The 15,491-nt window shown below is 33.0% G+C and overlaps 1 protein-coding gene across 2 annotated transcripts in view; it reads left to right on the top strand.

Moving 5' to 3' along the window:
* CLINT1 (clathrin interactor 1) overlaps nt 1–14,703 on the top strand; it is a 64,857-nt gene extending 50,154 nt beyond the window's left edge. The window contains exons 9-12 of one of the 2 annotated variants that reach the window (XM_063085578.1): nt 6,312–6,386; nt 9,656–9,948; nt 11,477–11,627; nt 13,095–14,703. In XM_063085578.1, the coding sequence (XP_062941648.1) occupies nt 6,312–6,386; nt 9,656–9,948; nt 11,477–11,627; nt 13,095–13,441 (866 nt within the window). In that variant the 3' untranslated portion in view covers nt 13,442–14,703. Of the gene's footprint in view, nt 1–6,311; nt 6,387–9,655; nt 9,949–11,422; nt 11,628–13,094 lie in introns of both variants that reach the window. The other variant, XM_063085577.1, reaches the window with a different exon arrangement.
* Nucleotides 14,704–15,491: the final 788 nt, after the last annotated feature.

The raw sequence follows: 15,491 nt of genomic DNA, 5'->3' as shown, positions 1-15,491 counted from the left end.
ACAAAAAATTACATTAAAACTGCTGCCTTGCTTACTTTGTAAGCAAAATGTACTGCTCTACCCATTTTAGTCTTTTCCTAAATTTTAATAATGGTTGTCGACATGGTGTGCTTAGAGTTCATTTTACTTTCGCTTGTTTAAGAAATATTTGTTGAACCACATACTGGTTTGGGTGCTTATAAAACAGAGTTCTTGCCCTCATGGAAAGGACAAGTGGAAGAAATAATTAATAGTCACAAATAGTTATACAAATATTCTGTCTGAGTACTTTGGAGGAAAAGTGTGTAATAACTATCTACCAAGCTACCTTACCATATTTTAAGAGGGCTTCAGCAAAAGAAGAGATTACCAAGATTTTCTCATGGATTTAATTGATGATTTTTTCAGTTTGATTTCCAATATGTGCTAGATTTTGAGTAATTCCTGATAAATTGTTTTCAAGAAAATTGATATTTTAGGGTTGTGTTTGATGATTATGGGGTTTTAATAAACTCCTGTGCTACAAGTTAAAAATTCAAGAAATACAACTTCTGTTTAAAGACAACCTTTCCAAGCCTATTTAAAGTTCATAACAAATTTAAATGTAGACAGCAAGATTGGGGTGTAACTAACTTACAAAGTAAATCTATTATTCCTAGTTGGTGTGTAATGAGTTTTCAAAGCTGAATTGTTTTAAAACTTATATTAGCATTTAAGTATAAGTCTGTGATGGAAATTACTTTTCCTTGATAGTTTAGTACATGTAATTATTATAATATAAAGTTCCTATTATTTTCTCCTTCTTCCCTACTATCATAAAATTCTTGGAGTGGGACATCTGGTTTGACCAAGTTTGTGAGATTCTTCAATTCCCTTTCCCTTTTTTCTGTAACTATATCTGTTCTTTTTTTTTTAAAGATGACCAGTAAAGGGATCTTAACCCTTGACTTGGTGTTGTCAGCACCACGCTCTCCCAAGTGAGCTAACCAGCCATCCCTATATAGGGATCTGAACCCGTAGCCTTGGTGTTATCAGCACCACACTCTCCCAAATGAGGCACGGGCCAGCCCTGTATATCTTTTCTTAAAATTATTCTTTAAGCTTATTTGAACTATAATGTCCAAGGTTACAAACCATCTACATTAGTTGTTTAACAATTTATGTGCTGTCTTTTTGTATGTTTAAGGTTTGAACTGTAATACTAACTGGTAGTTAGCATATAGTCATATAATACAGACATACTGCCACAGAATATTAACTATTTTGGACTTCCTGGCATGAAATATTAAAAGGCTCTTTTCATGCATCTGTGGAAAGTTTTAATGGAGCAATCAGAGAAGAATTAACTAGGAAGGTCAGGTGAGTGAATGTCACTTTTTTCTTTGGTGATATCAAGATTACTTTGAACAGAGAGAATTATTAAATATCAACATGCTTCCTTTGCTTGGCAAGAAACCTTTGAGTGCTTTTTCTTCTCTAGTGCAAACAGTAGATTAAGAAATTAAATAGAAGTAGCAATTAATATTAATATAGTAATTGAGACAAAGTTTGAATGAAATATAGGTTTCTTGCCTTTAAGTTTATCTTAATATTTCTAAAAAGCAACTGAACGTGCATTGACATCAGAATTTTTTTAAAAGTTATCTCCTATTTGAAACAGTATTTTTAACCAGTTTATGCAGATCCCCCTCCAGTCAGTACATAAATTTAGTTACTCCCAATCTCTATTTACATATTTTAATAATATATTTTAAATTGAATTCAGCAGTGAAAGACAATTGGATATTAAATCTTTAGCACCTACACATGAAAAAGGTGTAAAAATCTACCATATTAACATTGCTGTTTGGTATGCCATTTGGGTGTCATTTACCAGATGTGCCCATATTTATAATAGCACCATCATGCAAGTAATATGGGCACGAACTGTAAAGCTAAGCAGATATGGCATCTGTACTGCTCACCAGATAAATATCTCCTCTGAGAAAATGCTCAGATTTTCTTTTTTGTGTGTTTTTACATTCTTCTAGTTAGCATCTTCAAAAGTATATATGGTAAAGTCCTTGTAGAGTATCTTACCAAGTTTAAAAATATATATGCGAAACCTCACTTTTCATCAAGATTTACTTGAGACTATCTTGATAAATGTTCCATTGTAGTGATGTTCTTCTAAAACCTGTCTCTAATGATGTTTTGGTGGCTTTTCCATGTAGCATTTCTAAGTGAACATGTAAAGAAATGAATAGAAAAAATAAATAAATATTAGAATTCCTCTAAGCTTAAAAGACAAATGAAAATAAAGAAATGAATAGTTATTTAAAGTATTTAGAAGATAAGCCAATTAGAAATAAAATGCCTTTTTTTTTTAATGTATGTTTCACCTCTTTAAAGACAAGTCTGAGTTGTCTCCTTTGTGTCTTTGTAGTTAAGGAATTTAGGTCTTGATTAATATACTATTATTACACAAGGTAAGATATTTCTAGTATACAGTAAATAAGGTTGAAGAGAAAATACACCATAATAAAGGCCTTACATGACTTGCAATATTTTGAATTTTTTTCTTTAAGAAAAAAACAGTTAAAAAGATTAATGTATATCAAATCCAAAATTTTCATTAGTTGCATACATTTGGACATATTGCTTTGTACCCAGTAATTAGTTGAGGATATTTACATGATTATGAACCACTTTGTTACATCAGTATACCAACTTATATGTTAGAATTTGTATGAAGGTTGTCTCTAGTTTTAAGCTGTTTACTAAAAATAAATTTCTTTTTAGCATACTCTTCTTTTTACTGATTAAGTAATGCATGCTTATTTTAGAAATCACTTGGTGGAAATCAAGTGATTCAGTATAATTTAGATGTGTAAGTTAACTATTAATTTTGGTGAATATTCTTTTTTATATACATTTTCTATATATTCAGTCAATTCGTTTATTTTATTTAAGCATTTATTATGTAGCATGTCTTTTTCAGGCTTTTAGGTAGGATTTTTTTTTTCTTGTAAACTGCTTTTCACTCACAATCTCATGAGCATTTCCTTAAGATAGTTGGTATTATTTAGAAAACTTCATTGCTTTATAATCCTACATTGTATATACTGTAATTTACTTAATCAATCTCTTTTTTTCTAGATTTGGTTTTCTTGGTTTTTTTCCCCCAAATTTTTCTCTATTATAAATAATGTAGCAAAATAGGACTTTCAAATTCTTCCAGTTTGGTAAAGTGAAGATAGTAGTTCATTTTATTTTACAATTTGATGACTAAGTGAGTTTGGACACTTTTGGTATTTTTATAGGCCAATTGTGACTTGTCTATTTGTGTCTTTTGTTTATTTTTTCTATTGGAGTATTCATTCTTATTTTTTTAACTTCTCATATGTTATAGAAAATTCTTTGTCATATATTTATAATTTTTTTGCATTTTGTCATTTCTTTTAATTTTGTATATATGAGAATTACTCATGCAAGTTTTTTTCTTAATGTAATGTAGATTAAAATTTTTGTTGAAGTAAATTTTCATGTATAATTTAAGCACTGTCTAGTTTACCTATATTTTTCTTGTTCACAGTATTGCTTTGGAAAATATATGTTCCCAGCTGGTGATTGTAAATAACCTCCTTGCTGCCCTGAAAAGGCAGATGGAAATGGTTCATTTATAATGACAGCTCTCATGTGGGAATCTTGAAGGATAGCTCTTGTGAAAATTAGCAGCATTCTTCCACATGCAGCAAATTATGGTAGATTCTTTTATTTATATTCCCTTAGATAGAAGTTATCTGGGAAAATGCTTAAGTATAGAAAATTTCTGTTAAATTTAAGACATTGGTATGAATATCGCACATATAGGTGTGGATAGTCCCTCCTCAGAAAAACTTCCTAAATGAAATAAAGAGATTTTTAACTCTGAGACAGTTTTCAAAGTTGAAGATGGCATTGTGTAAAGTACCAGTGGAAGCGTAAGATGTGGCACTTCAAAAGATTAGGGGAAAATGTCATATCTTTTTCAAGGAAAGGTGGCTTTTATTTGTAAAATACCTATGTGCATATTTCCATTCTCTATTCCTAATACTCTTAGTCATGTTGAAGTCAAATTCTCTGAAATATAGCTGGAGAGGGATAATATTTGCTGTATATAAATTATAAACATTGTATAATTTCAGTTTAGTTGGTAGAAGGTGTAGCAGCAGAATAAGTAAAGGAGGTGCTTGTCTGAAATTTTAAATTAATAATATGTCAAAATAAAATTTCTTACCCAGTTTGAAGTTGTGATCTGTAGTATTTAGTGCTTTTATCCTCAACATGACTTTTCTTTGTAGCCTAGACTGGATAAGATTTGAAAATTCTTAACCAGTTTGATGTAATAAGTTACATATTGATGTTTATTTACTGCTGGGATGAAGCAAATAAAAATAATCCCCAATATTCTAATCCCTTAATGTTATAGTAATTGATTAACATTCTATTACCAAACAGTATACTTTGTGCAATATTTTTAACATGAAGGAATATTACAGAAAACTTAAGCTGCAACTGCTTGCAACATTCTTCCCTGCTAATTTTTATTAATATTTGTGCTTGTTTATATAGTTTTAACATATACCTCATTGATCCTTTTGTGCTCCTCATCACATTTTATCATGATGTATGTACCTTTAAGGAAGAGAAAACCAGATCACTCTGAAAATTATCCTTTGGAGAGAGGGAAGAATAGATGTATGAACTATAGAGTTGGTAGGAGTGAACAGCCTTGGTTTTGGCTGGCATTCGTTCACTGGTGAGTGAAGATATATATGTGAGCATGTGCATCTGAAATGGGGTGAAGGAATGAGGAATTAGTTATGCCTGCTGATAGTAAATGTGTATTAAGAAGAAATACCAAGTACACATGTATCAGAAACTGATTTGTTCTTTTTATTACTGCTGGCCATTTATTAAGAAGGGGAGATGGTTCTAGTTTAATTAACCCAGTTGAGTGTAGCAGATGGGGCAGAATGTCTTGCAGCGATAAGACAATTCAGAAATGGCACCAGATGTTGGAAGCTGTCCCTGGTGGTGTTTGAGTGCAGCCCAGATGTTCCAGTCCCACCTGGCTAGTTTCTAAGCACTGCAGGCTAAGCAGCTGTGATGTAACCTATATAATGTTCGCATAACACTAAAAGCACCATAATTGAACTGCCACTCTAGAATTCTAAGGCTGTGACTCTTAAGAGGTGAAATCTTTAAGGACAGACAAAAATAAGGATGATTATTTAAGGTTTTAGATCTTTGGCTGTTTCATTGATAATTGAATTAGAGAAAATGGAATATTAAATATTGAAATAATGTTACTGTTCAAATTGTAGATAAAAGTAAATATTCTTACCCATGTAGTGTTTTACAAATAAAAGTTTGTATGATAATGTGATGTTATGCACAGAGATTGATTTGCAGACTTACAGTTTGGATCTCACTCCTTTAGAAACACCAGTCTAGAAGTAGCAAAAAGCTATTATTTTTCCATGCATTAATAATACAGATATTTTACTCTTTCATGTAATAAATAGAAAAAAAAATAGTCCACCAAAATCATTACATTGATTTTTCTTCCTATTTTTAAACAGATTTTTATATTTTTTCCTTAACTTCTTATTTCAAACATACAGAAAACTTGCCCCATTTTATCTCTCTCTAGTTCTTTTTTGTTGTTTGTTTATTGTGTACTATTTCAGAGGATGTTGCAAAATCATGACACTTTGCCCCTGAAATATTTCAGCATATGTCTCCTTCAAGGACATTCTCCTTTATAATCATAATACAATTATACTGGGAAAATTTAACATTGAAACAATATTATTGTCTAATATACAGACCATACTCATATTTTCTTAGTGTCTCAATTCTGTCATTTCAGGATAGCACTTTTTAAAAAAATCCAGGGTCTAATCAAGGATCATCTGTTTCATTTACTTCTCATGTGAATATCTTATTCCTCAGCAACCTTTTTTCTCAGTTGTTAGTATTAATTGAAGATTCTTATAGAGAGCATAATTGACTGGATAGACTGTATGCCTGTGTTATATTCATGAAATATTAGTGAGTGATAACTTTAACCACAGATATATCATTTATCTTACTAGATACAGGACTAAGGAATGTAAAATAGTCTGTGGTAGCTTACAGAGAACATGGTGACATGAAAACCTAGGTCAACAAACTAGTTTTTATGAGGGGGTCTGGGATCTCTAATATTGGGTATTTTTGTGTGGTGCTAAAATGGCTTCCTGAAATTGCTTACAATCGTTCTCTAGTTCTAACAGTTTAACTTTTTCCTCATTCTTAACTTCTAGGAGGATCAGCTGATTTATTTGGAGGATTTGCTGACTTTGGCTCAGCTGCTGCGTCAAGCAGTTTCCCTTCCCAAGGTATGATGCAATTTATTTGGCCAGAAATCTAGGGGCAATGAAAAAGTTATCAAAACAAAATACTACCTTCCCCCCAAAATCAGCTTCTTCTCATCGTTTTTCTCCTTGTAGTACTTATAAGTCATAATTCCCAAAGAACTTATTCACAGAGTATTTTATTGGGCCAGTGTCCTAAATGTGCCAAATGATTTAATTTAGTTACAGACTACTCTGGTACATCTAAGGAAAATTGCCCATATTCGTAACTCAGTCTTGTTTAGCTTTTTGGGGGAGCGGGGAGCAGGAGGTAAATAAGTATATACAATCTCATTTTAGTAGCAAAAATGTTACGGTTTATGTTTACTTTATATGATTTTCATGAATGAAACTTACGGACATTGGGATTGGGCAGACTGTCTTACTAAAATTCATTTCTTCGTAATTTAGATATCTTAAGAGCATTTCTAAGAAAAATAACTGAACTTCATTTTGACATATCCTAAAGTAAGTGAACAGTTGAACATCAGGCAAAACTTTCTCACTCTGTTAGATTTGATAAAAAAAAAAAAAAAAAAAAAAAGACCCCAACATACAAGAAGAATATAAACTTAAACGTCAGGTATTGAGGTGAAGGAGTTATCTTTTTTCCTTTTTTAATTAATATTTTTATCTTATTACCTCTGCCATATACATGTAGCTGTTTAACTTTGGGAAAGCCTCTGAGCCTCCCAGCTTTCTAAAACTGGGAATAATGCTACCTGTCACAGTTCTTTTATAAGGATAAAGTAATGTCTATAGAAGTATGTGGAATAGGGACTAAGCTCTTTTGTTTTGAAGGGCAAGTTGTGTTTGTTTTATAAAATTTGGTGAGTCTAAAGTTTGAGAGATAACATTTTTATAATTTAGCTATAAAAATCTTAAACATGAGGTTAGGCAGGGAGAAAAGATAATCTAACTGAATTAATTTTATTATTCGTTAGTAGTAGAATAATCCGTTTCCTTTATATTAAACTGGATTAAAATTTATATTTATTAATGTGTTATTTCAGTTTGTGAGAAGTTAGGAATAAAAATGTATATAGCTTTTAATGTGGTTTGGGATTGTTTTGACAGCCTACTTTTGTAAATTCCAAGTATTTCCCAGAATTAACTGCTTCATTTTAGAAGTGTGATTACGCCTTCTAAGGGTTGATACCTTACTTTAGGCAAATCAAAGTGGAAGATAAACATTGCCCTAATTTTACAGATTCCCTGTGTAATTCTCAAAAGTTTTTATGTATATAAAGTTGCCTACTATGCAAATAATTTGAATGTTAATGTTGCCTAAGTGATACATCTCTTCATCTGTATGCATGTGATTAATATAACCTGATCACCATTACACAGGGGGCTGGAACTGTTGCAACAATGATTAATCATTTCTGAACAATATATGCCTCACTAGAAATCTCTTCCTCCCATGATTAATCATCTCAGATACTAAGTTTTCAGATGGAGCAACATATTTTGCCCCAGTTTCCATTCATATTTTGCTTTATTCATCAAGCAAGTATAAAATCAGCATATAGTTAACCTTTATCCAGCAGCCTTACTTAAATTAGTTTAAATTGTTTAATATAGAGAACTAATTGTAAAACTCTTATGCAGTCTCTTGTAAAGAAGATCAAAGACATGTTTTAGTAAAACCCTAAGGTAATGAATATTAGCCCAGTTCTTATATTAAATTGTTGGTAGAGCTTGGGGTTTCTAAGTGAATTATTTTCTCTTTTGAGGGTGCTTACATTTTAATATGCTAATAGAAGAATATAATTTTAAAGACTTCATGTTATTGTTCTCTTTTGATATTTAGCATAATGAGACAGTATTGCATTGGTTGGTTACCTTTTAGGCTAGACAAAATGTATTTCCAAGTTGTAAATGAACATGGAGTGCAAAGAGATGGTGTTAATTAACTTGGAAATACATACTATTCACTTTTAGATGACAGTTTTTATGTAGCTCTTTCTTCACCTTTTGCCTTTTCAACTTTGATTTATTCATATTTATTTGTCTCTTCCTTAAGAAAGGTTTATTTACTTAGATTCATGTATAGCCTCGTTAAAAAAATTTTTTTTGAAATATCAACTTGCCTTTATAGTCATTGTGTTCCAAATAGTTAATATTATGTATGCAGAATTTACAGAAGCTTGACTTATACTTTTATTTGGCATGCCTAAAGAAAAGAGCACAGTGCCTTGGCTCTCATCTGGACTCTCACAATTAATCCAAAGTAACAATAACAAATCTCTTAAATGCCTTACTATATGTCAAATTATTTAATCCTCACGACAGATTTTAAAAGTGAAGCACAGAGAGGTTAAGTAATCTGCTCAGAGTCACACAGCTGGTAAGATACAAAATTCATACTCTTAACCGCTACAGTCTATCAATTATCCTATTATCAATTTTCATATTGAATGCATTCATCCTTAAACTTATTGTAATTATACTTTGAAGTGTAGTGATAGGGTTTTGTTTTGTTCTTTAATATCAGTATGAGTTCCCCTCCCATCTTTTTACCTAAATAAATTGAACAATCCCAGTTGAAGCAAGCAGTGTACTAGGGTTATATCATGGCTATAACCCTTGTGTTGTCAATGAAAGCATGACCAAATGAGTGAGGACTTTTTATAGAAATTTACTAACTTTGACTTTAATTTTATTAAGTTTTTTTCCTCCGTGCTTTTCTGTTTCATTTCTTTTTAAATTAATCTCATGAATTTGGGGTTTTAAAAATTACATGAGATAGTAGTATAAATTGTAGTCTAATTTCTCCTTGAACCTTTCCAAATAATGAACTAAATGAGCTGAGTTCTCTGATTTTACTGTCTCCTTGCATGAGGATTCTGGAGCTCCCAGTAAAAAGTATAACCAGTCTAGAATTTTCTCCTTGCTTTTCAGAGTCCCAGGCTAGATCATATTTGTTTAGCTGGAAGCATATTTGATATGCAAACTTGGCTGAAGGGAAGTTCTTATGATAATTGCTAGTGGCACCTACAGACCTGTCAAGAGTTGAATTTTACTTTATATGTAGGAGTTGGGGGGGGGGGCGGGTTGGTTTTTTTCTTTGCCACCTTGTTAACACTCATGTAATATTCACGAGAAAGAGTAATGTCCAGATGGAGATGGCACCTGCAGATGTTAATCTGGATGGACTCAGATCAGCTCTGATTTGTTTCACTTCATAGATTGTTACATTTGTTCTGGGCATTTCACAAAGTTTCTTACCCTTATAGTTCTTTCTATTTTAGGAACAGCAACAAGTGGGAATGGAGACTTTGGTGACTGGAGTGCCTTCAACCAAGCCCCATCAGGCCCTATTGCTTCCAGTAGTGAGCTCTTTGGCAGTGCCTCACAGCCGGCTGTAGAACTTGTCAGTGGCTCCCAGCTGGCTTTAGGCCCACCTCCAGCTGCCTCAAATTCTTCAGACCTATTTGATCTTATGGGCTCGTCCCAGGCAACCATGACATCTTCCCAGAGTATGAATTTCTCTATGATGAGCACTAATACTGTAGGGCTCGGTTTGCCCATGTCAAGATCACAGGTAAGTTTTCCACTTTTCCTTGGAAATTGTGATTCATAATCTTTGAGGTGCTCTAACTACTCTAATGATAGATTGGCATAAAACAGAAAAATAAGCAAACTTTTTCTGCATGCACCACTTTGCACATGGATTTACCTTACGCTCTTTCCCCTAGTATGGTCATTTAGGTTATAGAGGGCTATGTCTTCTCATCCATCTTGTAGTCCCTGTAAAGCCAAGCATGGTACTCTGCATGGAGAAGGGACATGCTGGAAATTTATTGAATTGTAACAAATTGGTGTAATACTTTAAAAATTTGTTTTGAAGGGAAAAAAGAGAGATACTGCCTCACTCATGATAAGCATTTTACTCAGTGAAATTTCTGGCCATGTCCTTAAAGAAATATCACTCATTGGTTGTAAAGAATCATTGCTAATGTAGAAAATCATTCTCTTAAATGGTGACTATCCTTCCCTATTCTGGGCCTGCTCTACATTATATAACATTATATAGGCTTTTCTTTCAATTTAAATTTTCATAAAGGAAAACAACTAAAGTGGAAGCCTCTTAGTTCACATTTTTATAGTTAGATCCAAATTACCTAATACTAGCTTAGAATTTGAGTAAGTACAGAGTTGGAAAATATGTGTCTGAGTTGGTATTTTTGACTCGAGCTATTGAGAATCCTTGTTTATGATGCTAATTAGCTGTTTTAATGTGTAGATTCTCCTCTTTGGGTGTTAGGATGAAGGACAAGAAGAAAGAAGCAGAAAGGTGACTGTTGTGTATAACAGAAGTTAGACCTAATGTATGATTTACGCATAAAGCCAGTCTACTTTATTCGCAGTCTTAATTGTGACTGTTGATTCTTTGCATTGGTACATTCTTAATTATTCTTCCTATTCTTATTCCTTTCGTTTTCTCTGTTATTTTTACAGTTATCCTTAGTAACCACCAGTTATCTCTACTTCTTTCTCCTGAATTTCTCTTATCTCCTAAATTGGTCCATATTTATCAAGTTCCACTAGTGTTGCTTACTTTAGGCCATAGAATTGTGCACAGAGCAGGGAAATGTCAATCAGGATATGTGAAATATAATTTGCTCTTTTATGGTTTTGCCTTTTATAACGTGAGAAGTCATATTCTGAATTCTGTTTTGTAAGAATAAATTTTCACTTGTATATTTCCTTCAAGCTATACTAACCTGAAGTTGGTAGTTGCCCTGGGCATTTACCAGGCATGGTGGCTTCTAGACTTTGGATGGTGGGACAATAATTGTTAATCTAGATGTGTATTTTTTTTCCCCCCCAAACCTGATTGGGACTTCTTCGAAGAACCTCTTTGGGAAGCTGTTTGTTTCAGGGTATTGAAAACATTAGCATAGAACATTTGTGGTTCTTTTTGGTTTCAGAAGTTTATTATTGTGATTAAATTGCCATCTGATAATCTATGTACAACACATGCTTAACTTTTAGAGTACTTTTCTATTTTCCAGCCTTTGCAAAATGTTAGCACAGTGCTGCAGAAGCCTAATCCTCTCTATAATCAGAATACAGATATGGTCCAGAAATCAGTCAGCAAAACCCTGCCCTCTACTTGGTCTGACCCCAGTGTAAACATCAGCCTAGACAACTTACTACCTGGTATGCAGCCTTCCAAACCCCAGCAGCCATCACTCAATACAATGATTCAACAACAGAGTAAGTTACTTTCCACTTCTTCGTGTTCTTGTAATCTTTTGCCCTGATGCCAGCACACAGTACTTCAAGCTATGAAATAAAAATACATAAGATAAACCGTAGTGAAAGCAACTAACTGTGTTTACTTAAGATCTTTTTACACAATACTCATTTGATATCCCTCTTGGCACATTGAGTCACTTTGTTCTCTGTTCCTGTCATGATAATATTTATTGTATTGTGGTGAGTTTTGAGGGCCTGATCACTAAATTAATAAAAATATTTGCTGTACACATTTTTTAAATATAAGCAAATATGAAGAAACAAATCTGAATTCCACAGTCTAAGGGGTAATATCATTAATACATATTTCTGTCTTTTCCAAGCATATGTTTAATATTTGGGATTATTCTTTCTCTATTGTCTTGTTTCTTGTTGTTCTCATTCAACATTAAATTATGATTATTTTTCCTGTGTTGAATATTCTTAGGGAAAAATGATCTTTAGATCTTTATAGTTATCCATCATATTAGCATACAATTCCTCTTGTCCATTATTTAAATTGTTTCCAGCTTTTTGTTATAAATAACTCCATGATTTTGCATTAATCTTTGTACTTCTGACTTTTTTTTCCTTAACATAATGCTATAAAAACAGGGTAAAATGGGCCGGCCTGTGGCTCACTCGGGAGAGTGTGGTGCTGATAACACCAAGGCCCCGGGTTCGGATCCCATATACGGATGGCCGGTTCGCTCACTGGCTGAGCGTGGTGCTGACAACACCAAGTCAAGGGTTAAGATCCCCTTACCGGTCATCTTTTAAAAAAAAACAAAAAAACAAAAAAACAGGGTAAATGAGTCAAAGGATATACAGTTTACCCTTCAACAACATAGGTTTAACAGCACAGGTCCACTTATGTGAATTTTTTTCAATAGATATATTGGAAAGTTTTATGGAGATCTCTCTTTTCTAGCTTACTTAATTGTAAGAATATAGTATACAGTATATATATAACATGCAAAATATGTGCTCATCAACTGTTTATGTTATCAGTAAGTTTCCAGTCAGGCTATTAGTAGTTACATTTGGGGGAGGCAAAAATACATGGATTTTCAACTTCACAGGGGAGTCGACACCCCTAATTTCTGAGTTGTTCAAGGGTCAACTGTAAACTTTTTTTGAGGTTTTTGATACACACTAGCTCTTGACAACTTGTTAGGTAGGATTCAACAATAGACTTTTTTAAAAAATGTTTTTAAATTGGATCATTTTTTTCCCCAGCTCACTCTCTCAAAAACCAGGGCTAGTAGTCACTGAGTATTTCTCAAGAGTAACCAGTACAAATTTATTGACTCCTCTTATAAAATCACTATAAAGGAATTTTATTGGGCCTGAAGTATTTGATGGTTCAGGAAGTTTGTATTATTTTTCTGCTCTATGAATCTAAGAATTAATTGTGAAGTTCTTTTGTCTCTTTTCTTCTGGTAGATATGCAGCAGCCTGTGAATGTGATGACTCAAAGTTTTGGAGCCGTGAACCTCAGTTCTGCATCGAACATGCTTCCTGTGCGACCCCAAACTAACCCTTTGATGGGGGGACCCGTGCCTATGAGTATGCCCAATGTGATGACTGGCACCATGGGAATGGCCCCTCTTGGAAATACTCCGATGATGAACCAGAGCATGATGGGCATGAACATGAACATAGGGATGTCAACTGCTGGGATGGGCATGACAGGCACAATGGGAATGGGGATGCCCAACATAGCCATGACTTCTGGAACTGTGCAACCCAAGCAAGATGCCTTTGCAAATTTCGCCAACTTTAGCAAATAGATTATAAAGAAGCAGATTGAATGAAGAATTTTTAGCTGTGCAGATAGGTGATATTGGGATGGAAAATGCTAATCAACTCCCCTTTCTGTTGTCAATTAAAATAAACCTACATAAAAAACCAAAAAGGCTGTTTTATAAGAGTGAAATAGCCAATATTTCAGAAGATCAGGCAAGAGCACTTCAGATGAGGCAGTTAGAATCATTTTTCCCAGTGAGGATAGACCACAAGTGGAGCGATGAGACCGTTGAAAGCCTTTATAAATTGAAGAGCCCATTTAACATCATAATTTGTGGGAAGACTGGAACAGGGCTGAATAAATGTATTTGGATCTCTAATTTTATACTTTTCTTTTCCTGAGGAACTTGATTTTCTGTCCCTGAATCGCCTTGTCATAATTGGGTCTGTTCCTTTTACTACCACTCTTAAGTCCGTATATGAGATCATTAAAGTTGGATGATCAGTTTTTTATAAAAATATATATTTTTGTCCAAAAAAGGCATACATATGTGATTATGGCTAAATCAAAGGTAACTGGAATGTATATACTTTTGCTAATGTTCCAGCAACACTGCTATTATAACTCCAAATTTTTACTATAATAAAACCTGTTTAAGCAATTGGTGATAGCTATGGGACTTTTCCCATGTCTTCTGCTATAATTATCCTGTGCAGAACTAGGAAAAAATATTTTTTTCAGGACTGCTCTCTGGTTTCCTTTAAAAGAAAAAAGAAAAAAGCCTCCAGTATTTTGTTTTTAGCAGTCATTATATACGATTTGCAGTGATTAACTTGGCAAGGCTTCCTTCTGTGTTTATCCCTGTAGTCATGATTAAAGTCAAGAAGAGTCAAAAGAGAAAAATATTTATTTTTATTTTTTTGGTGTCTTTTCAAAAATCTGAAAAGGTAAAAATCCATTAAAACCTTAAGTTAAATATAAATGTTAGAACTCAACAATGTTCATTTTGAGATTTTATACAGTATTTGTTTTGATTTTGAGAGTATATTATATGGCATTAGCAGTATGGTTCCAATAAAGAGGAGTTAAATATATAGTATTAAAGGAGACCTGTAGCAGTCAAAGATTTTCTTGATTTAATGACAAATAAAGGAAATTAATTAAAATGTTTTCATTTTCCTGCTGTAATTCTGCATTAAGCTCATATGAAAATCATGATTCTAGAGTTTGGAATGCAAAATTATTTCACCGTCAAGCTGGGAATATTTTTTAAAATAAATTAATATAGGTATCAAATTGTTATCTCCCCACTTTACGTTGAAAATTTTTTTATTAAATTGATAAAACTTTGTTTCCATTGTATTCATAATGTTCTGTTATACATAACATTAAAATGTTCATTAAAATCAGTGTTGAACTGCTTTTTCTTTTATCCTGTCAGACATTTGAGACCATTTGGGGAAAAAATAATTATAATTTGGGCAAAGTAATTTTTATAAATAATTTAAAATTATTTAATGACTTCTCTATTCCCTCCTAGCAGACTCCACTGTTAAAAATTAAAAATGAAGCAGCAAAGATATCCTGACCTGCTCCATTCTTGCTAATGTTCCATCTACAACATTTCTAATTAGGCAGAAATTCATGTACTTCAGCTAAGTGGTAATGAAAAGCGATTCATTTGCTGAATAAGAGATGAGAGAGAGTGTAATTAGCTGACTTGCGGTTTTTAATCTTTCAACAATTCAATGTGTTTAAATTAGTTTCAAGGAATAGGAGCTTTCAAGTGTTGTTACTTCAGAACAATCAAGCCAACCTCTGGTGGCAGCATGGTAGAATATCTTAACTGATCTTTAAAAACCTGTAATCTGAAATTTTTCCTCAAGTTGAGAAGTATATTTTCACCTTCTCAAATGTATATGATTCTTAGAGAAAGTAAATATTTTGTGTCTGAACCTTTAACCCACATCTCTTATTGAACCTCAGCATCAGTATTTTTGTTTCAGATCCCATGGAAGAGAAAAAAAGAATTGCCTCACTGGGAGGTTTATCCAATTCATGATTTGTCTCAGGAGGGGTTACTAAGTGATACT

This window comes from Cynocephalus volans, chromosome 2 (genome assembly GCF_027409185.1).
Source record: "Cynocephalus volans isolate mCynVol1 chromosome 2, mCynVol1.pri, whole genome shotgun sequence".
NCBI lineage: Eukaryota > Metazoa > Chordata > Mammalia > Dermoptera > Cynocephalidae > Cynocephalus > Cynocephalus volans.
Note: the sequence above shows the minus strand (reverse complement) of the source record. Positions and strands in the feature narration are given on the sequence as shown.